This window comes from Myodes glareolus, chromosome 3 (assembly GCF_982192425.1).
Source record: "Myodes glareolus chromosome 3, mMyoGla1.1, whole genome shotgun sequence".
Taxonomy (NCBI): domain Eukaryota; kingdom Metazoa; phylum Chordata; class Mammalia; order Rodentia; family Cricetidae; genus Myodes; species Myodes glareolus.
In genome coordinates this window covers 67500207-67525458 of record NC_142028.1, presented here as the reverse complement: position 1 = coordinate 67525458, position 25252 = coordinate 67500207, and the positions used below count along the sequence as shown (strand labels likewise).

The window sequence follows — 25252 nt, the reverse complement described above, 5'->3', positions numbered from 1 at the left end:
GCAACTTTTCCTCTTGCCTCCACTTGTCTTCTGGGACATGCACAAGCTCTTCCAATAAGTAAAGTTGAGGGGTTCCCTGCAGATGTCTTTCACAGAAGTCAGGAACCAAACTGCAAAGAGATAGGAATGAAAGCTCTGTTCAGGTTTACTACATTAATCTGCATCAAACTTCAGGTGGTCTGATGCCAGGCGGTTCACGGCCAGCCTGTTAAAACAGCACAATTTGTGGGAAAGTTCCTACGCAACAATCATTCCAATCCAGGTGCACAAAAAAAGCTTCAGGTGTGACTACCTAAAATTCCTTTGAAAAGTGCATGTGACCATGAGCGTGGGTTCTAGAGCTAAAAGGCCTAGAATCTGGGTGGTTTCTGACAGCACAGCGTTCAGCATGCTATAAAGTATATATGACATTCCCCTCTAAGGATGGGTTCTACTTTCTGGGAGCTAAAGATAAACATCTAGAGGTAGAGTCTAGGTAAACATTTTGAATGGGGTCTACCTCCACAGATAGCAAAAAGGTTACCAGGTTATTAAAATTATCCACTCCCAGCTTTCTAGATGGCATTTTATCTCCTCTGTTGAGCAGAGGTCCCTGCATGTTTAACATTCCTGGTTCCCCTAGTGATCTGTGGGTGCAAAGACCTTTTGTGCCCCCAACATAAAGCTATAAAAAAGAAGAAAGAAAAAGGAAAAGAGTGTGTATGGAATGGAACTTTCATTAAACAGGTATGTTCTGTTTGCAGCAGAGCTGGATGGGTAAGGCTACCTGAGGTTCTGGAGTCCAGATGAGACCACCAATATCTCCAAATTCAGACTTGGAGTTTAAGGACTTGGTGTTTGCTCTGCTGGGTTTTGGACTTGCTTTGGTCTGAGGTCTCCTTGCTAAGCCCCTATTCTTCCATTGTTGAATAGCAGTGCTTGGGGCTGGAGAAATGGCTCACTGGTTAACAGTACTTACCCTAGGTTCAATTCCCATCATCCACATCCGTTTGTGACTCCAAGATTTGACATCCTCATACAGACATCATGCAGGCAAAGCACCAAAGCACATAAAATAAAAATAATTATTAAAAATAGTAATGTTTATTTTGTAACACTGTATATTAGAAATATATAGCTCAAAAATTTAAAAACAATTTTTGTGTGCGTGCATACACATGGCACACATGTATGTATACTCTGTCTTGTAGGGATGCTGGGATTACATGAATTCTGGGAATCTAAATTTAGGTTTTCAAGCTCCTCCAGCAAGAGATTTACAGAGTCATTTCCCCAGTCTCCGTTTTTATCTTAACTACTTCTGTCAGCAACAACCCAATTTCCGAATAAGGAGACATTCTGAGGGTCTTATTGCAACATACCTTTTGAAGGATGGAAACACAATGAATAACAAATAGAGTCAAGTCTGTTATTACATAGCTAGATGCTGTCTCAATAATATAAGTCTCAACAGTCATATTGACCAAATCATGGATAGTCATAAAGATTGTAAATACAGAAAACATTCTATGCAGTATCTCAAAATAGAGAACAGGTCCACAAATCATATCTCAAAAACGAGGATTAAAAAACCAAATTTTAATTTTTCCAGACAAAAATTTACATTATATTAGAATTTCTGTCACTATTATGTGGAATGATACATAATTGTATAGCAGTAACTTTGATTAATAAATGCCCAAGTTTTATGTTTTCCTAGCATCTATCTTTTTAAGGAGAAGATCATTATAGAACAAAACAGAGTGGTGGGTAGTGGTGGCACACACCTTTAATCCCAGGTCTCTGGAGACAGGCAGGCACTCTGTGCGTTCGAGGTCAGCCTGGTCTACAGATCGAGTTCTAGGGCAGTTAGTGCTACACAGAGAAACCCTGTCTAGAAAAATTAAAAAAAAAGAAAAAAAAACAGAAGAGGGCATATACAGTGGCATCTAACACTCCTGATCTTTTTTTCAAATGCTTCCTTCCACGTTTTCATAGCTCAATATCCGTCTCTTTAAGACGTCAGCCAGAAAAGAAACGAGCATGCTGGGACGGTCGCTCGGTTCCAGGTCCAGGGCATGCTGGGAAAAGAGGGCGGGATCACGCCTGGAAATGGCCAATTACCTTAGGGCTAGGGCAGAAGCAGGAGTGCGCACGCGCAATTGGCAAAGCATTGTGTTGCAATGGCTCGGGCGATTTCGGGAAAGGCATTTGTTGTCCCCACGGAGGACCCTGAATGCTATTGTGCATTCTCAGTCTCCAGCCCTCTCGGAAGCAGCTCGAGGTGGAGCTCGAGGTGGAGGTGGGTGTGCAGAGGCGCTGTAAGCGGCCGCTCCAACTTCTGGGTTTGTGGGCGGGACACTGCATCACGTGCCCAGACGAGGGGGGCGTGTCCATCACGTGGCCAGACGTCGCAAGGGCAGCTGGGTATTTCCTGTGACTGGGCCCGGCACCTTCAGGCGTGGGCGGAGCGGCGGCTAGTCAAGTGACGCGGCGGCGGCTGCGAGTCCGGCGGGGGTTGCTGGGGTACCCGGCAGTGGTGTTGGGGCGCTCCGGGGCTGCCTGCAGCCACCGCCTCGCGCGCTCTATTGCAGAACGCGTTCCTGCTGGTGGGGAATTCTGCTTGCGAACCGGAACGAAAGGAGCGCTTGCGACTCGTATATTGTTACAGCCGTGTCAAGCGGTGGTAAGTTCTCGATCTCGGCTTCGCGACAGGCTTTTATAACTCCGTTCTTTCTGCGGCTCCTTGGATTGATGAAAGGCCTTTCGCGAGGGTTCTTTTTCACTTTTAAGCCTTCGTTTGTTCGTTTCTGAATCTGAAGAACAGCCAGAAGGCTGCTTATAGCAGCGGTTCTCATATTTGCATTAGGATTCATAACAGTGGCAAAATTACAGTTACGAAGTAACAACAAAATACTTTCATGTTTTTTTTGGGGGGGTCACCACAACCGGAGGAACTGTATTAAAGCGTTGCAGCATTAGGAAGGTTGAGAACCAGTGGCTTATAGGAAGACAGGCCTGACCTCCATGGAGGCTCCAAGAACGTCTAGTTGGTCCACTTGCAAACGGAAACTTAGTGTTGGCTTGTGCTGACACCTTAGGCTCTCGACTAGCTTTGAGTCAAGAAAAGGGCACTTGATTCCAGCGCAGGCCGAGTTAGAGGGGACGGTGAGGCGATTGCCTCACTTTGAGAAAGCAAAGATAACTTGGACCTCAAGTCAGTGCCTATGCAATCAGGAATTGTACTGAGTCTAGCTCTCCAAGAGCTTGGTAGCTTCCTCCCCTGGCTCGCTTGGCCAGTCTACGTCTCAGCAACCTTCAACATGGTAAAGACCATCATGCTTGTCTGAGGCCCTAGGGAAGTGAGAGCTTTGACGGAAAGACTTTCTTCACTAAAATGTAGCTAACCCAGGAGCAGGAAGAAGTCAGAGTCCTGGAAGGGTTGATCTTCGAATGCTCGAGCGTGAATCTGTTAACACACTAGTATGAAGAAGAAAAGCAAAGTCCAAGTGTCAGTTCTTTCTATTATGTTTTAGGAGTCTAGAGTCTAGCTGAGAAGAAGTCTTCATTTTAAACGGGAGAAGAACTCTGAACAAACAGAGAGAATGAAAGAACCTTTGGATGGTGGCAGTGAGAAAGCAATGGCACAACAAGGGCTTCTGGACAGAGTCAAAGAGGAGCCTGATAATGCTCAAGTAAGCGTTTTCTCTTGAGTTTTAAAATATTAAAAGTTAGAGGCGAACATGGCGGTTGACAGCTTCTGATTTATAAGCTTGTGTAATTGGTTCTTTTTTTTTTAAACTGTTAGATGTGCGCTATGAAGGCTGAGGGATAGATAGTTAAGTCGCTGCGTGCCTTCCTAGCACTCTGAAATACCGTGTTCTGCTCTCGGTGCCCGTCGAAAGTGAATAGATGGTTATGTTTTGAATGTACCCTCCAAATTTCATTCATTGGAAACTTGGTTCCTGATGCATTGTTGCTGGGGGTGGTAATCCTATGTGCAGATTCTGTCCTTACCGGGAATGAGTTTGTTGTAAGTGCCAGGAAAGCTCCTCTTTGCTTGCTGTCTTGTTCTTTCTTGGGTGGTCTCCCTTTTTTAATTTTTTTTTATTTTTTTGAGATAGGTCTTCTCTGTAGCTTTGATTCCTGTCCTGGAACTAGCTCTTGTAGACCAACCAGGGTGACTTCGAACTCTCAGAGATCCGCCTGCCTCTGTCTTATGAATGCTGGGATTAAAGGTGTGCGCCACCACCGCCCTGCTGGTCTCCCACCTTTTGCCACAGTGAATGTGACTAGAGGATTTGGCTAAATGCATCCTCTCTATCTCGGAATTTACAGCCTCCAGAACTGAGAGAAAATTCTCTTCCTTATAAATGACCTGTTACATAGTTTATCTTATGATTTTGGTGTGAACCTAGCCTTTAATGACTGAGCCATCTCCAGCCATGCATGATTTTTCTTAGAGCAATACAAAAATGTGAAAGACAATGGGTTAATCAGGTTTTTGGTATTTTGAATGAGAAAAGAGAAAAAGTAGCAACACTGATAGATGGTATAATGTATAATACGTATCATATGATAGTATGTGGCATTAATATCATTATTGATATCAATGCATGCATAAGAGTGTGCCCATAATAGGTAGGTGATGGTGGTACACGCCTTTCATTCCAGCACTCGGGAGGCAGAGACAGGTGAATCTACAGAGGAAGAAGTTCCAGGACAGGCTCCAAAGTTACAGGGAAACCCTATCTTGAAAAACCAAAAAAAAAAAAAAAAGTGTGCTCATTATAACTCTCACATGTATGATAATATTCTTATTTTACACATGAGGATGCAGAGCTCAGGAAAGCCAAGCATATATATATGGATCAGCTAGTAAACATCAGATAGGATTCAAACCCAGATAGTAACATTTCAGAGAACCCGTTCCTCCACATGTAGCTTGAGTTGAAAAGATTATGCAGAATAGAGCCGCCTTATGAATTTTGATTCTTTAAAAATTTATTTAACTTTATTTTATATACATTGGTGTGAGGGTGTCGAATCCCCTGGAACTGGAGTCATAGACAGTTGTGAACTGCCATGTGGGTGCTGGGAATTGAACCCGGGTCCTCTGAAAGAGCAGTCAGTGCTCTTAACCTCAGAACCATCTTTCCAATCCCAAATTTTGATTTTAAAAGCAACAGGAGACATTATAAAATCAGTTTTTACTCTATTTTTATTTATTTATTTTTTTGAGACAGTGTTACCTAATCCAGGATATCCTAAGATTTGCCCTGTAGCTGAGGACGACCTTTAACTGCTGCCTCTTAAATGCTGCCATTGCAAGTGTGTGCCGCTGTGCCAGGTTTTCACTGTAGAGCCAGTAACGCAAAACAGATGTTGGTTTGGAAAGATCACTGTGGCTGTTCCTCAAAGGTAGATTAGAAACAAAAATAGTTTTGTGGAGAGTCACTTATTTTGGCAAGAAATTTTTTTTACCTTCTTTAGCATTTTTTTTTGTTTTATGCTCTTTAGTTACTGACCTTATTGAGGAAACAATAGTATTTAAACATAATGAAAATTAACATATTAAAAAGTAAGATTTAGCGCCTGGGTGTGGTAATACACATCTTTAATCCTAGCACTTGGGAGGCAGAGGTAGGTGAATCTTTGTGGGTTTGAAACCAGCTTGGTAACAAAGTGTGTTTCAGGACAGCCAGGACTGTTAAACAGAGAAACCCTTCTTGAAAAACCAAAACCAACCAAACAAAATAATCATCATCATCATCCTCATCCTCATCATCATCATAATATAACTTCTCATACCGCCTCACGGCAGAATTATTCCAGTGCAGAAATGCCAGATAGGTTTTGTCGTGTTCATGAATTCCATGCCCTCTGTGCTCTAGTAGTGAGCTGAGAAGGTTTGAAGGTGGTGTTTGCAGAATGTGGAGTGGTGGAGGCCTCCAATGTACTTACTTCTCCTTTCAGAACACTTAATTTCCCTTTAGTTGGTAATTTGTTCCTCTTGCCTTATCCAGTATAATCATTTGTTTGCCGAGTTTGTGGATTCTGCTTATTAAATGTATTTTGAGTCTGTTTCTTATATTTCTCCATTTAATTATTTTTCTTGTGAATTGTTTGCAGCTTGCCCTTCCTTCACTCATGTAGTTCTTCAAAACACTGTATAGTGGTGTCATTTTATTCTTTACAGATCTAATATCACTACCCCACCAACTAGTGCTGGGGTTTGAACCCAGGGCTTTGCACATGCTAGGTAGGTACTCTACCATTCAGCCAGTTTCCTCCTAAATGGTAATCATAAACATTTGAGTGTGATATCCAGTGTTTCCCTTTTCAGTACCGTTGGTCAACTGTCTCAGATTGAATCTGTGCTCCTGTAAACTATTTGTAGTTCACTAAAAGATAAAAATTAAAATTCTATGTGTTTGCTTTAGGTAATCCAAATTGGCTTTGAACTCATTAAGAGTTAAGAACATCTTTGATCCTCCTTCCTCTACTTCCCAAGTGGTGGGATTAAAGGTACCTGCCTCCATATTCAGCTTAATAGATATATTTTAGTCAGTGTTTTTGGCCTCTTTTTTTTTTCTTTCCTCTTTACTTTGTATAGTCCTGGTTGGCCTGGAACACTTTGCATAGATCAGGCTGACTTAGAAAACTCAGATCTGCCTGCCTTTGCTTCTGGAATGCTAGAATTAAAGGTGTGTACCACCATACCCAGTTCAAAATTTTCTTTTATTTATTAGGTTTTAATATTATTTTTATGTATTTAATTTTGAATTTTTTTGGAACTCAACTCTGTAGATAGACTAGGTTAGCCTTGAACTCACAGAGATCCGCTTGCCTCTGTGTCCTGAGTGCTGGGATTAAAGGTATGTGCCACCACTGCCTGACTTTAATTTTGATTTTTAATACGATTTTTAGTTTGTGTGTATGTGTCTTGTGTATGCCACATAAGTTTGAGTGCCCTTGGAGATAAGAGGGCATCAGATCCCTGGCTGGAGTTTCAGATGATTGTGACTGACTGACATGGGTCCTAGAGCTGAGTTTAGGTCATCTGGAAGTGTAGGCAAGATGCTGGGAAAGTAGCCTAGAGCTTTACATCTTGATCCTCGGGCAGCAGGTAGATAGAGGACAGGGACATGCAGGAACACTGAGCCTGTTGTAGGGTTCACTCCACCGACACACTGCCTCCTAATTCTCCTCTGGTAGCTTATCACCTAGAGACTAAGCATGCAAATCTATAAGCCTGTGGGTGCCACTGTCATCCACACCACTGCAGTTATAGCTGTTTTCTCAACAGCAAATTAGTCTGTTTTCTTTAAATTCAACTTTATTCAAGTTCTCAAGACACAGGCAGAATAAAAAAAGATTATTGGCCAAAATATCACTTGAATGAGTCCATCTCAGTTTCTGACAGTTTCCCTCTGAAACTTAATGAATCAGGTCCCCACTGTTCACATTTATTTTAGCATTCTTCTCATCCCAGCTCTTTTCGGTTTGGTTTTTTTTTTTTTTTTTTTTTTTTTTTTTTTGAGAGACAGAGTTTCTCTGTGACTTTGGAAACTCCAGCTCCTTTCATAAAGCACATTAAATCTCTGCTTTGAGTATTCAAGGGCTTTCCTAGCTCAAAGTTTTAAACTCTTCCCACATCCCTTCCACAAACTAGTTCTTAGCAGTTCTGAACCAGTTACTGCTTCTTCCTGGTAAGTGTATGGTGTTGTGTTATTTCTTGGTGGGAAAGTGGAAGGGCAAGCAAATGTATATGTAACAAACAAAGCAGAAGGACTAGCCCCACTCAGTAACTAGTCCAGCACTGTAAGAAAGAAACCAGTCCATCTTTGTAACCTAATAACCTCCAAGGAATCGCACTGCTAGACTGTTAAATTAGGAGTCAAATTTCTTTATATTTTTCTTTTTAATAACCCTGCAATCTACAGTGGTGACAATGGTGACACACTGGTGCAATAGTGGCACAAAAAGTTGTGGTAGTCACCAGCCACTATCTGGTTGTATTTAAGGTCCAATCCATGAGATGAAACTAATACCTAATACTGCTTGGGTGGCCAAGAACCTGACAGTAGATAGGCCATGGACCTAGGGGAAAACAATACTACAATTCTCTACTAAAGGAATGTAGCAATAGAATGACACCTTAAACACTCTGTTATACTCATAGATCAGTGTCTTCTCAGCTTCTCAGCTGTTATCAGAGACGCTCCCTTCTGCAGTAGATGGGGACAAATACAGAGATGCAAAACTGGACAATTTGTAGAGAATTAGAGACCTTGGAACACTCAGTCCTAAATGAGGTGTTTCCATTAAATCCCTCCCTTCAGGGCTCAGGGAACTTTGTAGAAGAGGAGGCAGGAAAATTGTAAGAGCCAGTGGGGATGAAAGACAAGAAGGCAACAAGGACATCTAGACCCAACAGGGCTGATGCACATGGACTCACAGAGACTGTGGCAGCATACCAGAGCCTGCACAGGTCTGAGCAAGATGGAGTCCCCGTGCTGAAAGGGGAAGTGGATACAAAGACCCCATCCCTAACCTAGAAGCTTATTGCTAATTGACAACTGCTCACAAAAGAAAGATGAGTTTTCTCCAACAGAGTCTGGGTGTATGAGCCACTGTTCCCAAATCATGATATGGGGACTTACTATTAATTATGAATGCTTGTCCTTATCTTATACTTGCTCCTCTTGCTCTTATATAAAAACTTAATTTAACCTGTTTGTTTTCATCTACTACATTTTGCTTTGGGCCTTTTACCTTTCATTCTGTATGTCCTACTTTCACTGCTTCTTCTATGTCTAGCTGGTTGAAAGCTACCTGACTGACTGGCCCTGGGAGTGTTCCTCTTTCTCATTCTCTTCTCTCTCTGGAGCCTAGATTCTTCCTCCTACTTACTCTCTCTGCCCACAAGCCCCGCCTATCCCTCTATTGCCTAGCTATTGGCCATTCAGCTTTTTATTAGACCTATCAGGTGCCTTAGGCAGGTGAGTTTAAACAAACATAACGCACCTTTACATAGATAAAGTAATATTCTACAACAAACCACACTTAAGGCCCATGTCTAGCAGCAGATGGCCATCACAAAATGAATGCAATGGTATATTTGAAGGTCTTTCATCTCATATTACTTATTCTGGACTTTTTTTTTTTTTTTTTGAGACAGTGTTTCTTTGTGTAGCCTTGACTGTTCTGGAACTCTGTAGGCCAGGTTGGCCTTAAACCCACAGAGATCTGCCTTCCTCTGCCTCCTGAGTGCTGGGATTAAAGGCCATGACTGATTTTGTGTTCTTAGGAGATTCCTATGTGTGGATATGTGTGTCTTTGTGTTTGTGTTTCTTGGACTTTTTCTTTGGCTTTTTTGTCCTTTTTTATTTTTTTATTTTATTTTTTGTTTGTTTGTTGTTTGTTTTTTGAGACAAGGTTTCTCTGTTCCTTTTTGGAGCCAGTCTTGGAACTCGCTCTGTAGACCAAGCTGTCCTTGAACCCATGGAGGTCCTCTTGTCTCTGCCACCTGAGTATTGGAATTAAAAGCGTGGGCCACTGCCGTCTGGCCCTATTTGTGTCTTTTCTTTCTTTCTTTTTTTTTTTTAGTTGCTCGTTTGTTTTCTAATGAGAGAGAAAGACTAGTTTTATGTGGGTGGAGAAGTAGGGGAGGATCTGGAAGGAGTTGGAGGAGGGGAGTTGTGATCAGAATGTATTATATGAAAAGGAATCTATTTTCAGTTAAAAAGAAAAATATTTTCAATTGAAATAGAATTTTATTACTTTTTCTTCTCCCTTCCCTCCTTTTAGCCGTCCCTCAAGCTCCTCCTATGTCCCCCTCCAAGTTGATAGCCTCTTTTTCTTTATTGTTAGGTGTGGGTGCGTGCGCGCACACAAATATATGAATACAACCTCCTGAGTCTTATTTTGTTTGTGTGTATATAGTTCCCAGGCTGACCAGTCTGCTTTGGACAGCCGATAAGGGGACTTATTCCTGGGAGAGGCTAATTGTTTGTCTCCCAACTGTCACTAATTGCCAGTAGTTCTTTGTGTTGGGGTGGGACTCTGTGAAATTTTCACTTTTCTATGTAAACATATCAGTTCATAACACAGTTAGGATTCAGATTTCATCATGAGTTTCAGAGGGAACAGACCACAGTACTATCTAAGTTATTTCATCCTGCTGTGACAAAATCACCATATACTGGCGGCATTATTATAAACTACGCCAGCGAGATGGCTCAGTGGGTGAAGATGCTGGCTGAGCAAGCCTTGTAACTTTAGTTTGATCCCTAGAACCCTTGTGAAGTTGAAATGAGAGAACTGATTTTACAAAGCTGTCTTCTTACCTCCACACATTCATCGTGGAACATGTGTGCAACATGCACAGCTTATAAACATACAAAAACAAATACAATGTAACCTTCTTTTGTTCGTTGTTGCTGTTCTGTGATGATATGAGGAGATCAGCAATGTTGGAATCATTGTATGTGTTAGATATGCCTGAGAAACCAAGTAGTAAAGGGGCTTAAAAGCAGTTTTTGGATTAGCAATTGTGAAATGATTGTTTTCAAACAGTTTTATCTACTAGCTTTGAATTGAAGAGGGAATTAAAATAAGAGCACAGAGAAAGAATGAAGTACTTGTATGTACTTCATTAAAATTGTATGTATATGATGTGTGTGAGTGTGGGTATGTTGGAGGACAGATGGCAGCTTTCCTGAGTTGATTCTTCCCATCATGGGATTAGAGATGGCTCAGGTTATCAGGTTTGTATGGTGTCTTAGGGTTTCTGTTGTGGGGACAAAAGTACTGTGATGGAAAAACAAGCTGGAGATGAAAGGGTTTATTTGTCTTAAACTTCCACATTGCTGTTCATCACTAAAGGAAGTCAGGACAGGAACTCAAAACAGGGCAGGAACCTGGAGGAGGAGCTGATGCAGAGGTCGTGGAGGGGTGCTGCTTACTGGCTTGTTTTCCATGGCTTGCTCAGCCTGCTTTCTTACAGAACCCAGGACCACCAGCCCAGGGATGGCACCACCCATCATGGTCTGGACCCTCCCCATTTATCACTGATTGAGAAAATGTCTTACAGCTGGATCTCATGGAGACATTTTCTCAACTGAGGCTCCTTCCTTCTTTGATGACTAGCTTTTGTCAAGTTGACACAGAAAACCAGACAGTACAACTCATCTCTTGTCAACTTGACTTGCAAACACATTACTATTAAGCCACAGTCTTCCTTTCTTATTCATCCCCAAGGGCTCACATTAAAAACATAAATAACTTTAAAGGTCCCACAGTCTTTGACACATTAGAATTTCAGTCCCTTTAAAATAGTCAGTCTCTTCTAAAACCAAAAGTCTTTAAGATTCAGTCTCTCAGCTATGGCCTCCAGTAGAGTATTTTACTTCAAGAGGGAAAAGCCAGGGCACAGTTACAGTCAAATCAGATTTCAGTCTTTCAAAGTCTTGGGATCCACTTGCAATCTTCTGGCTCCTTCAAAGCATTTGGGTCACTTCTCCAGCTCTGCCCTCAGCAGCACAGTTTGTTTTCTAGGCTCTGGCTGGTCCCACTCCACTGCTGCTGCTGTATCTTGGTGGTCATTCCATGGTACTGGTATCTCCAAAATGCTGCAGTCTTCTGCAACTGGGCTGCACTTCACCAGTAGCCTCTCCTAGACTCTTCTTATGGTGCCAAGCCTCAAGTTCTTTGCATGACCCCTTTAGTCCTGGACCTTCCACTGCCACCAGGCTGCACCTTCACTAATGGCCTCTCCTGGCCTCTTGCAGTGCTAAACCTCAGCTGCTCTTTCTCTTTCACGACTTCAAAACCAGTACTACCTGGGTGACGCTTTACCAAGTCCAGCTGCCAGAATGAGGTGCAACCTTGCCCACCTCTGGAACATAGCTTCCCTGTGTTCTCAGGAAACACTTCCCAGAAGATTTCACCTCAGTGATGCTGGTCTCTTCTTAATCACTGCTAATTTGCTCCAGCCAACCTGCACCGAGTCTCCAGTACAGCAGAGTTTCACTTTAGTAGTTCTGCTGCCTTTTCTTTCTTTCTTTCTTTCTTTCTTTCTTTCTTTCTTTCTTTCTTTCTTCCTTCCTTCCTTCCTTCCTTCCTTCCTTCCTTCCTTCCTTCCTTCCTTCCTTTCTTCCTTTCTTTCTCTCCTTCCTTTCCTTTTTTTCCTTTTTCTTTTCCCTTTGGTTTTTTGAGACCAGGTTTCTCTGTAGCTTTGGGGCCTGTCCTGGAACTAGCTCTTGTAGACCAGGCTGGCCCCGAACTCACAGAGATCCGCCTGCCTCTGCCTCCTGAGTGCTGGGATTAAAGGTGTGCACCACCACTGCCCGGCTAGTTCTGATACCTTGTTAATGGCATCTGATCTTCGGCTCCAACTAGCTAGAACCACAGACTCTTAATTCAAAATAACACATGGCCCCAAGAGAGTCATAAACTTCCCTCTGAAATTTTACAAGTCAGTGCTCCATCCTCTGTACTGCTCTTATCATTCTTCCAAGTTCCCACAGAGCATCCCACACAGCTCTTAACACTCAGTGGCTCTTTGAGACCAAAGTTCCATGAAGTCCTTCCACAGTCCTCCCCAAAACATGGTCAGGTCTGTCACAGCAATATCCCACTATGCTGGTACCAGTACACAAGGCAAGTGCCTTTATCCTCTGAACTGTCTCACTAGCCCAAGAATGAAATACTTTTGAAGTTTGACTATGAAGGGAGGAAAATGGGCGAATAGTAATAGCTTCTAAAGGAACATATTAATATATAAATTGAGAGTAAGAAACCGAGGTGGAGATGAAGAAGAGAGGAAGATAGGGAGGGTTGGATGGAGTGATGAAAGGGAAAGGAGTCCTGAGCACTTAGTTAAAGAGGCTGCTAAGCAGTTTGTGGATAGAATGGATGGCAGAATAAAGATACCAAAGGTGCTCTTGATTGCTTGTTTTCACACGGTGAAATTGAAGCCAGTAAAAAGGAAATGTGATAGCAAGAACTGCAAGTAATGAAAGTTTAAAACTCAGGAAATAAGATGTGATGCCTGTTATCCCAGACAGAAGCAGGTGGATCTCTAGGAGTTGATGCCAGCCTGGTCTATATAGCGAGCTCCAGGGCAGCCAAGGCTAAATAGTGAGACCCTGTCTCAACAAAACAATAAACCTAATCATACAAACAAGACCACCTCCCAGAGTAAAAAAACAAACAAAAAACTCCAGGGAACTGTATCAGGAGCATTAGATAATATTATAGGTTGATAAAACTGTAATTTTAAAATCGTAAGCATTCTTTCCGATACATCGGGAAAAGGGATATAGTGCTTCCACTTCTTTGCATGTATCAATAAATAGTTTAATAAATATTGACCTGAAACTTTATAGCTAAGAATGACCTCATTTTCCTGTCTCTTCCTCATGAGAGCTGAGATTACCAGCAAGGGACTATACTTACATTATATGCTGATAGGCGTGAAACCCAAGGCACTCTATCAGTTGAGCTACAAACCAAGTCTGGCACCCTCCCCCACAACTTTTTCTATCGAAATGTATCAGATCATTTAGCCAAGACAAAAAATAAGGTATTTGACTTCAGCATAAAGGTAGCTTTATACTAACCATTTTGTTGTTGTTTAAGGCTTACATTTTCTAACTTTTCTTGAGACAGAGTCACCCTGTACAACATATCTTGGCCTGAAACTCACTGCGTATCCCAGGCTTGCCACCAACTTGTGTTATCTTTCTTCTTAGTCTCCCCAAGTGTTGTAGTTAATAGAATGAACCCCCACAGCCAGCTTCATTTTCTAACATATAAAATAAATATATTAAGGATAAAAATGATTTGGCCTGTCATGATTTAACTTTTAATTTTGTGTGTGTGTGTGTGTGTGTGTGTGTGTGTGTGTGTTGGGGGTTTGCCCTGGAGCTGGAGTTACAGGCAGTTGTAAGATGCCCAGTGGTGGAACTAGGAACCAAATTCTGGCCCTCTGGAAGAGTTGGAAGCACTCTTAACTGATGAACCAGCTCCCATTGTGATGCTTTATATATAATAAGCAGGCTGCATTGAATGTTTTTCCCCTCTGAGACTGGTTGTCCTGGAACTTGATCTGTAGACCAGGCTGGCCTTAGAGGTAAGGGGATCTCAGAGTTCAAGCTCTCCCATATGCTGGGATTAAAGGCATGAGCTACCACTGCCCAACTCGCATTGAACCCTTTGTATCTTGTTGATTATTAATAGATATGACAGCTTGTAAGTATATTGGCTAAAGTTACTAATTTAGGGGGCCTTAGCTCAGTTGGTAGAGTGTGTTTGCCTAAAATGAACAAAGTTCTGGGTTCAGTTCAGCATTGCATAAGCCAGGTGTGGTGGTTTATGCCTATAATCCTAGCTAGAGCCTAAAGGATCAGAAATTCAAGGTCAGCCTTGGCAAAGGGAAAAAAATTAATTGAAATCTAAACTTTATGTCACTCACACTTAATTTTATATTAAATATTCAACTAAATATTAATTATAAATGTCACTCATTTATCACTCTTGAATATATCATAAGAAATAAGTAGTGTGCAAGTACTCACTTGTGCAAGTATATCTATCTGATATCAGATTTCCAGTATCCACCTAAAAATCTGAAATATTACTGAAGGACTGCACCTATATGAAATACCCGATTGCTAGAAGTCCACTTTTAGAAACAGCTCAGGTAAGGGGTGACTGGACTGAGACTTCCTTGGAGAGGAAAATCTGCAGTGGCGGAGGGAGCTGGTCAGGAAATTCTGAGGGTTACAGTCAACACTGGATGTCTTAACTGGTGTTAGAATGCAAATACAGGTATTTATTGTTGGGTAACTTGAATTCATTGATTTTTCAAAATCAGTGTTTAGGTATCACTATTCATTGGATTCTCTTATTCACCAGATAAACTGATTGAAGCAAAACCAGGAAATTGCTTTTGTTGTACCTTTTGTGTATTTTACAATAAAAATATTGGTAACAAATTTAGGAAATTGAGCATGCACTGCAATCCCTGTGCTGGGGGAGATAAGAGGATTTCTGGAGCCTGCTGAATTAGTCTAGGCAATTGGTAAACTCTGACTTTAATGAATGAGAGACTGTAGCTTAATAAATAAGTGTATAGTGATTGAGGAAAACACCTGATATTGAATTCTAGTATCTATAAGCACGAGCACACATTTACCCTCACACATGCACAAACATACCCAAATAAGTAGTGTTTAAGATTGGAACATTTTATATTATATATATTTTCATCTACCAAGATTACTTTTGAAAAGAAGGTATAACTGTAAAATGTTTTGTAATTTGGAAGATGGTCTTTGTAAACAGTATATCTATTCTAATAATTTGTGATTTTTGAAGTATTTATGAAGGAGACTATGATTAGGGTGTATAAAAGATGAATGTGACAGAATCAGATTTTTTTTCTGAGATAGGGTTTTGAAATAGAATTTCTCTGTATTTCTGTCTGTTCTGGAACTTGCTCTGTAGATCAGGCTGGCCCTGAAGTCACAGAGATCCGCCTGCCTCTGCCTTTCGAATGCTGCAGGGGCTAGAGGGGTGCACTTCCATCGCTGAGCTCAGAATCATATTTTTAATTGAATTTCCAGTTTATTCATGCATATTGTATTTATTTCTCTCCCTTTCCCCTCCCTTGTTTTTAAGGAATATGGACTTCAGGAAAGTGAACTGAAAATTAGTGCTGTATTCTCAGCTAATGACACTCCTCTTGGTAAGAAATAGAACCAGCTAAGTGTGTTACCATTGGAATTTGTTTAGTGGAATCAAGGGAAGTACCTCTGCCTGGAGACCTTTCTCCTCCGTTAGTATATTTTTCAATGTGGAAACTGATCACCATGGGCCTTTTAAAAAAAATGGAAGACGTTAAGATTATATCAGAAGGTGATTCATGGATTAAGGAAATGTATATATTATAAAGCTTTCTTCTAACTGGGTATGGTAGAACACGTCTTTAATTCCAGCACTCAGGAGGCAGAGGCAGGTGGGTCTCTGATTTCAAGGCCAGCCTGGTCTACAGAGCTACACAGAGAAAACCCTGTCTTGAAAAAACAAAACTAAACAAAAGCCCTTCTGTTAAGTTAAATGTGCACATGTGTGTGCAAGTGACCAGAGTGGCTCACACCTGTAATCAGTACCTGTGAGTCCGAGACAGGTGGTCATCCTGGTCTATATATAGTGAGACTCTGTCTCAAGAGAAAAAAGATCTTGTCTAACATATGTGTATAAGAGAACTGGTTTTTAACTAAAATATAATACCCTTTGCTTTGGAGCGTGGTTATTGTTTTTTTAGTATAATGACTCAAAACTGACAAGTTTTTTTCTTGAAAAGGTTTCATTGGTGAAACTGAAATTGCTTTTTTTTTTTCTGTTTGTTTATTTTGTTTCTTATCTTGTCTTGCTAGGCTTTCAGCTTCGTCCACCATCACCCGGCTCAAATGCAACTACTCCAGCTCCGACTTCTCATCTGTTTTGTTCTGGTTGTAAAAAAAATACTTCATAAGACTGGATGTGCTCAGCTTTTCTGTTCCACGGAATGCATCACGAGATACTCCTCAGCTGCCTGCCTGCCACATCAGCTCAAGAGAATCTGCACAAACTGCTCCAAGTACAGGCTTCCTAAGTTTTCATTTGCTGCTTTGGTTTGATTTTTGAGACAGTGTTTCTCTGTATAGCCCTGGCTGTCCTGGAATTCATTATGTAGACCAGGATGGTCTTGAACTCACAGAGATCCTCCTGCCTCTGTCTCAAGTGCTGGAATTAGAGTTGTGCACTCTTATTCTTGACTTCCTCACTTTACTTCTTTTTTGTTTTTTAAGACAGGGTTTCTCTTCGTAAAAGCCTTGGCTGTCGTGGAACTCGCTTTGTAGACTAGGCTGGCCTAAAACTCAAAGAGATCCGACTGCCTTGGCCTTCTGAGTCCTGGGATTAAAAGCATATGCCACCACTGCCTTGCTTGCGTATTTTTTTTTGTTTTTGTTTTTGTTTTTTGTTTTTGTTTTTGAGGCAGAGTGTCATGTTGCTATTTTGACTTTCCTGAACATCATTTTTTTTTCATTAAGTAATATGTACTTCCTAGGATTTTAATAAAGCAGCATAGCACATAACTTAGCACATTATAAATGCTTGATAAATGAGATCTTATAAAGAATTTAAGTAACTTTGTATTTATAATTATATAATAATTATATGTACATGATGTTTTCTTAATTTTTATGTATATGGGTGTTTTGCCTGCACGTATGTCTGTGTACCGCATGTGTGCTTGGTGCCAGAGGAGGCCAAAGAAGGCTTCAGATGTCTTGGAACTGGAGTTGGCAGGTGGTTGTAAGTTGGCATGTGGATAGTAGAAATCAAACCTGGGTCCTCTGGAAGAGCATCCATGAGCCATTTCTCTAGCCCCAGGTTTTTGTTTTGTTGTTTTATTTTTACAATGTTGAGTAAGCATATCCACTTCTCTTCAATAGATGTTAAATTAATTAAAAAAAAAATAGCAAAGACAGAGCTGGAAAATGTCAGACAGTAGAGTTGGCCCTGTGGTTTTCACAGATAAGGGCTGGTCTCTCCACCGATTTGTCTAGGAGGAATGTATCAGCAAAGTCTTGCTTCATCAAACTCAACCTTCTTGGTTCTTTTTTTTTAAAATTTATTTATTTATTTCTTATGCATACAACATTCTGCCTCCATGTATGCCCGTACGCCAGAAGAGGGCACCAGATCTCATTATAGATGGTTGTGAGCCACCATGTGGTTGCTGGGAATTGAACTCAGAACCTCTGGAAGAGCAGCCAGTGCTCTTAACCACTGAGCCATCTCTCCAGCCCCCAACCTTCTTGGTTCTTCAACCCAGTTTTGTTGTTGTTGTTTTTGTTTTCTGTTTGTTTTTGAGACAAGTTTTCATATAACCCAGACCAGTCTTCAAGTAACTTACACAGCTGACTTTGACATTGTGATCCTCATTGCCCCTACATCTCAAGTACTGGAATTATAGATGTATACCATTACATCTGACTAAATATAATTTATTACTGTTTTTAGTGAAAAATCATGCTTCAGAATCACTACTTTATCTATATGCAAGCACATATTTGATGTTTGGTTGATTGGTTCAAAAATTTTATATGTATTTATTTATCTTGTATGTTTTCTGTGTGTGTACATGTGTGTGTACATGTGTATGCACACACGCAGAAGGTCAGAAAACAACTTGTGGGAGTAGGTTTCACTTTGAGGGTCCCATTCATTCAATTCAGGTTATCAGACTTGGTGGCATGGATCTCTGCCAGCTAAGTGTTCTCGTCAACTTTTTATGATTGTTTTGTGAGATAGTGACTGGCATAGCCCAGACTGGCTTTTAACTTCATTTGTAGCTTTGGATGACCTTGAACTATTTTTTGTTTAATGATTTTTTTTTTTTAGTCTTTTGCATGTATGTTTGTATGAGAGTGTTGTATCTCTTGGAACTGGAGTTAAAGACCATTGTGAGCTGCCATGTAGGTGATAGAAATTGAACCTCAGGACTTTGGAAGAGCAGCCATTGCTCTCAACCACTGAGCCATTTCTCTGGCCCTTGACCTTGAACTCTGAATTCTCTGCCTTTCCCCACTCCAGTGCTATTGAACCATCACACCCTGTAGAAGCACACACATTTTTAAGCTTAGGAGAATTTTAGAAAATTTAGTTAATTTTATTTTCCTTTCATAGCTTACTATGCAGTAGTTGTGAATAATAAAGGTATGTGGACTGGGGAAATGGTTGGTAAACAGCTTGCTCTACAAGCATGGGGACTTGAATTTGATCCCTAGCATCCATGTAAAATGACGGGCATACTGCTGGACATAGTAGCTCACACCTTTAATCCCAGTATTTGGAAGACAGAGTCGATGGGTCTCTGACTTCGAGGACAGCTTAGTCTGTGTAGTGAGTTTCAGGCTAGCCAAGGCTACACCGTGAAATCCTATTATGACATTTAAAAATGCTGGGCATAATGGTGAATGCTGGCGATCCCAGCACCGGGGAAGTTTGCACATGAGGGTCCCAGTGAAAGACCCTATCATGAGAAACAAGGTGGGTGCCTAAGGAGGGATGACTCTGGTCTCACAAAATAAAGATAAATAAAGATGCACAAGGTGTCGGCCAGTAGGATGATTAACTCCGGATTCTGGATTTGAATTCTTGTGTCAGTAGACTGATTTTGAGAGGCAGTTTAATTTAATCTCTCATTTAGTCTCCTTGTCTGAAAAGCAAAAATGATAACAGTACTTCCTTCATAGTGTTTTCTGTGATATTTAATGACTAGCATATAGTCATAATTCACTGTACTTACATACATTATACTATAGTCTCTACTAGTGTTTCTATCTTGAATGTTTCCTTTAATTTTTATAGCAGCATTTAGCCTCTAACAGGGTGTTGCTTTCAATGCCAATTGCAATAATTAGCTCTTATGAAATGGCTCTACAAATCTCACAGAACTGCTAAGTTATTTGTGCTATGTTCTTTCCAACACTTATAGCTAAGATTTATATAGCATGATAATTTTTATATTAATCTCTCATAGTTCATCTTAAAAATTTTCGTTAAAAAAATTAATTTGTGATCTCAGTCATGATTCTACTATTGGCAGCTGTTGAGTAGTAAACACATGTCCTGTGGTCTGTGGTTGTGGGATGGCTGCTGGATCTAGTTTCATTGATTCCAGCAGAGAACTAGAAGTCTTTTTTTGTTAAATATAATTCTTGTACAAATGCTTACATTAGATTTTATAAGTCCCACTTTACACATGAGATAGTGGAGACAATAATTGCTTCAGTCATAATCATTTAACTGAGAAGTAACAGAACTCATCATCAATTCTGTGTTTCAGATGATTTATATAGGTTTTTTCTACCATGCAATAGTTACTCCTAGCTGAGATAACATTTTAACTCCCAGAGAGGAAGAAGGTAGAATCATTGCACATTTGTCTTTGTTATTTGTTTTTAGAGAGATTATAAATCCAATGGATGTGGTCACAGCCAAATTTGAAAATTCCTCTTCCAGCAAAGATTTCTGCAGCCAGTTATGCCTGTCTTCTTATGAACTAAAGAAGCCTGTTGTTACCATATACACCAGCGGCATTTCAACTAAGTGCACCATGTGTCAGAAGGTCACTGACGTAAGTGCTAGTCATGTTTCACATTCATTGGAATTCTGCTCAGAGACACGGTAGTTTTTCTTCTTCTCCCTCCCTCCCTTTCCCCCTGTCTTTTAAAGACAGTATCTTGCTGTGTAACTCAGATTGGCCTCAACCTTGAGGATATCTTGCTGTTTTAGCTTCCCAAGGGCAGAGATTACAGTGCTACCATGCCTGGCTAAAATCAGAGATTTCTTTTACATGGCTCTGCTTATTTTTTATCTGTGTATCTGATAATACAGATTAGATTTGAAATTAAATATCAAAACCAGGTGTAGTGGCACACATCTTTAATCCCAGCACTCGGGAGGCAGAGGCAGGTAGATCGCTGAGTTTGAGGCTATTCTGGTCTCCAGGACAGCCAGGGCTACATAGACATTGTCTTGGGGGCTGGAGGAGAGAAAAAGGAGGAAGTGGATGAAGAAGAAATCAATCAAAATGTGGCACAACGTCTTTGTTGTGATGCTTGTTTTTCTATAATTCACACAACTAACAGCCTCACTGCGAACAGTTGTGAGCACTATGGCCATGGAGCTATTGTTAGAGTAGCTCTGCCTTCCTGTCCCTGATGGGTGTACCAGCAGCTGTGAGTTCCTGTTGTGGGACTTGTAGGCTCTTCCCTGAGCTGGCTGTGCAAGGGTGAGTTGCAGCATGAAGATGGAAGTTCCCTTCTGTTCATCCTGGTGTGATCTTCTCTCCAGGGAAAGGGGACAAACTCCACATGGGATTGTTGTGTAATGACGTGATTAAGATGAAACAGGCCACTTTTAAAAAATTCTATTTTATTCATGACTCAGAACTTACAAATGACTTGTGGGAAATATTGATACTGAAAACTCCTTATAGATGCACCAATGAGCAAGAATTAAAAGCCAAAAAATGACTGAAACTAAAGGAAATTCTATTATTTTTTCTTTTAAGATGTAAGATTTGAAATGAATTCTTAGTTGGTTTGGTACTATCATTGTAATACTTCAGGTTCTAATTATTTATAATAAATGATAGTCTGGTTAAATATATCTGTTTCAGTTTTAATTATTACTGCTTGAGATTTCTCTTTATTCTTTTTGTGTGCGTTTATATGTATATGGGCATGCGTGTATGAGTCTGAGGTTGGTGTTAGGAGTCGTCATCAATTGCTTTGTACCTTCTTCGTTGAGGTAAAGTCTCTCAGTTGAACTCAGAACTCATCAATTCAGCTAGTCTAATTAGCCATCTTGTCCTGGATATCTCACCTCGGCCTTCTAAATGCTGAAATTACAGGTAGGGGCCACCAAGTCTACTTGGCATCTATATGGGTTTTTAATCTAGGGATTTTAACTATAACCCCTTTTTTTCTGTGTGACAAGTGCTTTAACCATTAAACCGTCATCCTCACTTCTTATTTATTTATTTTTTTAAGTTCTTATAAAAGATCTAAAAGATAATGATCTTTTAAGGGACTAAGGTGATAGTAGTTGGTAGAGTGGTTGCAGACATGAAGATTTGAATTGCTACAACCCACATGGCTGGTTGTAGTGGTGTACAGTTACAGTCCTGGTGGAGGAAGGCATATTTCTGGGCTCACTGACTAGCAAGCATCAATTATTTGCAAATTCCAGGCTAGTGAGAAACCATGTCTCCAAAAAACCAAATAGATAAAGTAAATAACATCTGACTGATACCCAGGGTTAACCCCGACTCCCACACACCTGTTCATACTCCAACACTCATGCACCTGCATGCACAGAAGCACACCATTCCTTTACTTAGCAAGTTTTTGATTTAATTCCTTGGAGCAGTTGAGAATGTTCTTTTATTATTAAGAAATATTTCATTTCTTAGGAACTACCTCTTTTGGCAGTCCAGTTACTATACTTACAGGAAAATAACTAATGTTTCTTTACTTGTGACTTAAGTATCCATTCCATTCCTAATTTGGGATTGTTATTGTATTCTTCCAAATTTTTGAGGCCCATTTTTACTAAGCAGATTGTGTGAAATTTCATGATAATCCTTTTCCTTCCCATTTACTTCCTTACTAAATGATTGGCTATTGTACTAGTGACGGTTTTAGAGTTAACAGTTGGAGTTAACAGTTAACCATGGAGTTTGGCTTATGGTATCATTCAGAAGTTAATACTGTGTAAGTGGTGGTCATTATTATTTGTTAAAGCATGAGTTGACTCTATAGTTGATTATATAATTAACCCTACTTAGTGTGTCACTCAGCTTGATAAGGAAATGGTTTTGTAGGATCTCTTAATATGAATTAAGCATCATTTCTGTCTCCTGCAGAAGAGTTATCCAATTTAGGTAGCTTTAAAAGTGATCATCTTTCCTAAACTGAAGTCCAGATCAGTCCTGAGAATGGCTGTATACTTCATGGATTATCCTTACATCATTCATCATTTATAGTGTGCTTTGTTGTTAATTGAGTTTTGTTCAGTTAACTAGTTTTCTTCAGTTTTATATCCAAGACTGATCTTAGGCTCCTGATCCTCTGCTTTGGATATCACACCTGGCTTGGCTTTTGTTGTTGTTGTTGTTTTTTTTTTTCCTAAAATCTGTATGCATGATTGTGTGTGTGTGTGTGTGTGTGTGTGTGTGTGTGCGCATGCGCATGCATGTGTGCATACGTGTGTAAGTGTGATTAATGAATGAATGTGCATGCCATATGTGTGGGTGTCAGAAGACAACAACCACTCTTTCTATTTTGTTTGAGGTGGGGGGGGTCTCTTTTTATTTAAAGCTTTGTATGTCAGGCTGCTTGTGGAGTTCTGGAGATTTTTCTTTCTCTGCCTCCCATGTTGCCATGGGAGCTCTGGGATTACATGAGCTCATTCCCGTCTCCACCTCCCATCTTGCCATAGGAGCCCTGGGGTTACATATACACACTGCTGTCTCTACCTCCCTTCTTGCCTTAGGAGCACTGGGATTACATGGCTATGTGGGATCAGGAAGTGGGATCTGGAAGTCTGAATTTACGTCCTCATACTTTTGCATAGCAAGCACTTCACTCACTGAGCCTTCTCTCTGGCTCTTTCTTATCCGAAACAGTGATGTAATTATGTTTGAACTTATGCTTAAACACACTTATGTTATTGCTGTCCTAATAGAATATGGCCCAGAAGCCACTCTATGCCTTGGGGAATTCAATGAAGCCGTCTGCTGAGACGAGTGAGATTACAGATGACCCAGGAAAATCAGAGGTTTTCTGCTCTATTAATTGCTTATCTGCTTACAGGATTAAGACAGTTATTTCTTCAGGTAATGATTAAATTTGATAAATTTATAGATTTGGTAACATTAAAGATGACCATACCTGGTGTCCTTAATTTTCTTTTAGATACTAAATTTATTTAACATGGCCAAAAACCCAAGATTGATTTACTTTTGAAGAACTGAAAATAAAGAAAAACAAATTTGCACTGATACTCTCTTTTTGTAGAATATACTTTATGTGTAGAAAAAATAAAAAATAATTACTAAGTTTTAAGATAGTTTTTTCCTTTTTAAAAATATTTTATTGTGGCTGGATGGTGGTGGCACACACCTTTTAATTCCAGCACTCGGAGGCAGAGGCAGGTGGTTCTTTGTGAGTTCGAGGCCAGCCTGGTCTACAGAGTGAGCTCCAGGACAGCTCGGGCTGTTACACAGAGAAACTCTGTCTCAAAAAAAAAGAAAAAAGAAATAATAGTTATTGTGCTGGGTGGTGGTGGGGCATGCCTTTAATCTCAGCACTCAGAAAGCAGAGGCAGGTGGATCTCTGTGAGTTTGAGGCCAGCCTGGTCTACAGAGCAAGTTCCAGGACAGTCAGAGCTATTACACAGAGAATCACTGTCTCAAAAAACATAAATAAATAAAAAAATAAAATGAATTTTTTATTATTGTATTTTATGTGCCTGTTTTGTCTGCGTGTATGCCTGGTGCCTATGGAGACAAGAAGAGGGCATTTGATTCCCTGGAACTGGAGTTACAGATGCTTGTGACCCAGCATTTGGCATTTAGGAATGTAACCCAGGTCCTCTAAAAGAGCACCCAGTGCTCTTAACCACTGAGCCATGTTTCCAGTCCTTTAAGTTAGGTTTTGATGAACAGGAGTTCATTGAGGTTAGTTGTTGCAGTTAGATTTAGAGATTACTGTATAGTTAGTTGACCTTCCACATTTGACCAACCATACCTCAGAATTACTCAGCAAATGTGATGCCCACCTTTAGTCCCAACACTGGGGAAGCAAGAGTCAGGTGGATCTCTTGAGTTTGAGGCCACTGTGGTCTACATAGTGAGTTCCAGGGCAGCCAGAACTACTACTAAGACCCCTGTCTCAAAACAACAACAAAAAACAAAATCCCTCAGCAAATATAATTGAATATTACAGAGATTTTTAAAATTATTTTTCTCAAAGTAATATAGTATGTTAGCTATGTATATTATATTTGCATTTGTTAGGTATTGTAAGTAATATAGAGATGATCTGTGAGTGGATGTTCAGAATGTACAGAGAAGGTGTGCAAACCTTATGATACCATTCTATAAGATGGACATGAGCCTCTGTTCTGCAGATGTTGGGCATCCTTGGGGAACGTTTGGGAGCCAGTCCTGCAAAGACATACGGAGAGTCTGTGCTGTCTTTCTACTACTAGACTTTGGTATCATTTGTGTTTGTGTGCAACATTCATTGTTTTTCTTTTTTGTCATTAAGGTCTCCAGGTTTTATGTCACAGTTGTAAAACCGCAGCAGTTCCTCAGTATCACGTAGCCATGTCAGACGGAACTATTTGCAGTTTCTGTAGCTCCAACTGCGTGCTGGCTTTCCAGGTATGCACCTCTAGCTCTCTGAGACATTGGCCTGTGGCAAAACACTGTAAAAAATTATATGTATATATATATATATATATATATATATATATATATATATATATATATTTGCATTTATTTAGTATGTGTTTACATGCCATAATGGCATGACTGAGCTGTCTTGCCAGCCCATTTTCTTTTCCTTTTCTGAGACAGTCTTGTTAGATAGCCCAAAGAGGCTAAGAACTCCCTATGTAGAAGGTCAGACTGGCTTCA

The 25252-nt window shown here is 40.4% G+C and overlaps 1 protein-coding gene and 1 non-coding gene across 2 annotated transcripts in view; one reads left to right on the top strand and one right to left on the bottom strand.

Moving 5' to 3' along the window:
• Positions 1-2436: 2436 nt before the first annotated feature.
• The window catches only part of Zmym6 (zinc finger MYM-type containing 6), a 43137-nt gene continuing 20321 nt past the window's right edge, over positions 2437-25252 (top strand). The window contains 8 exon segments of the mRNA XM_048434376.3: positions 2437-2665; positions 3516-3674; positions 15670-15736; positions 16428-16512; positions 16514-16630; positions 20008-20179; positions 23296-23446; positions 24882-24997. Coding sequence (XP_048290333.2) covers positions 3585-3674; positions 15670-15736; positions 16428-16512; positions 16514-16630; positions 20008-20179; positions 23296-23446; positions 24882-24997 — 798 coding nt within the window. The 5' untranslated portion in view covers positions 2437-2665; positions 3516-3584.
• LOC125400547 (small Cajal body-specific RNA 4) lies at positions 17533-17660 on the bottom strand. The gene has a single exon (XR_007231986.1).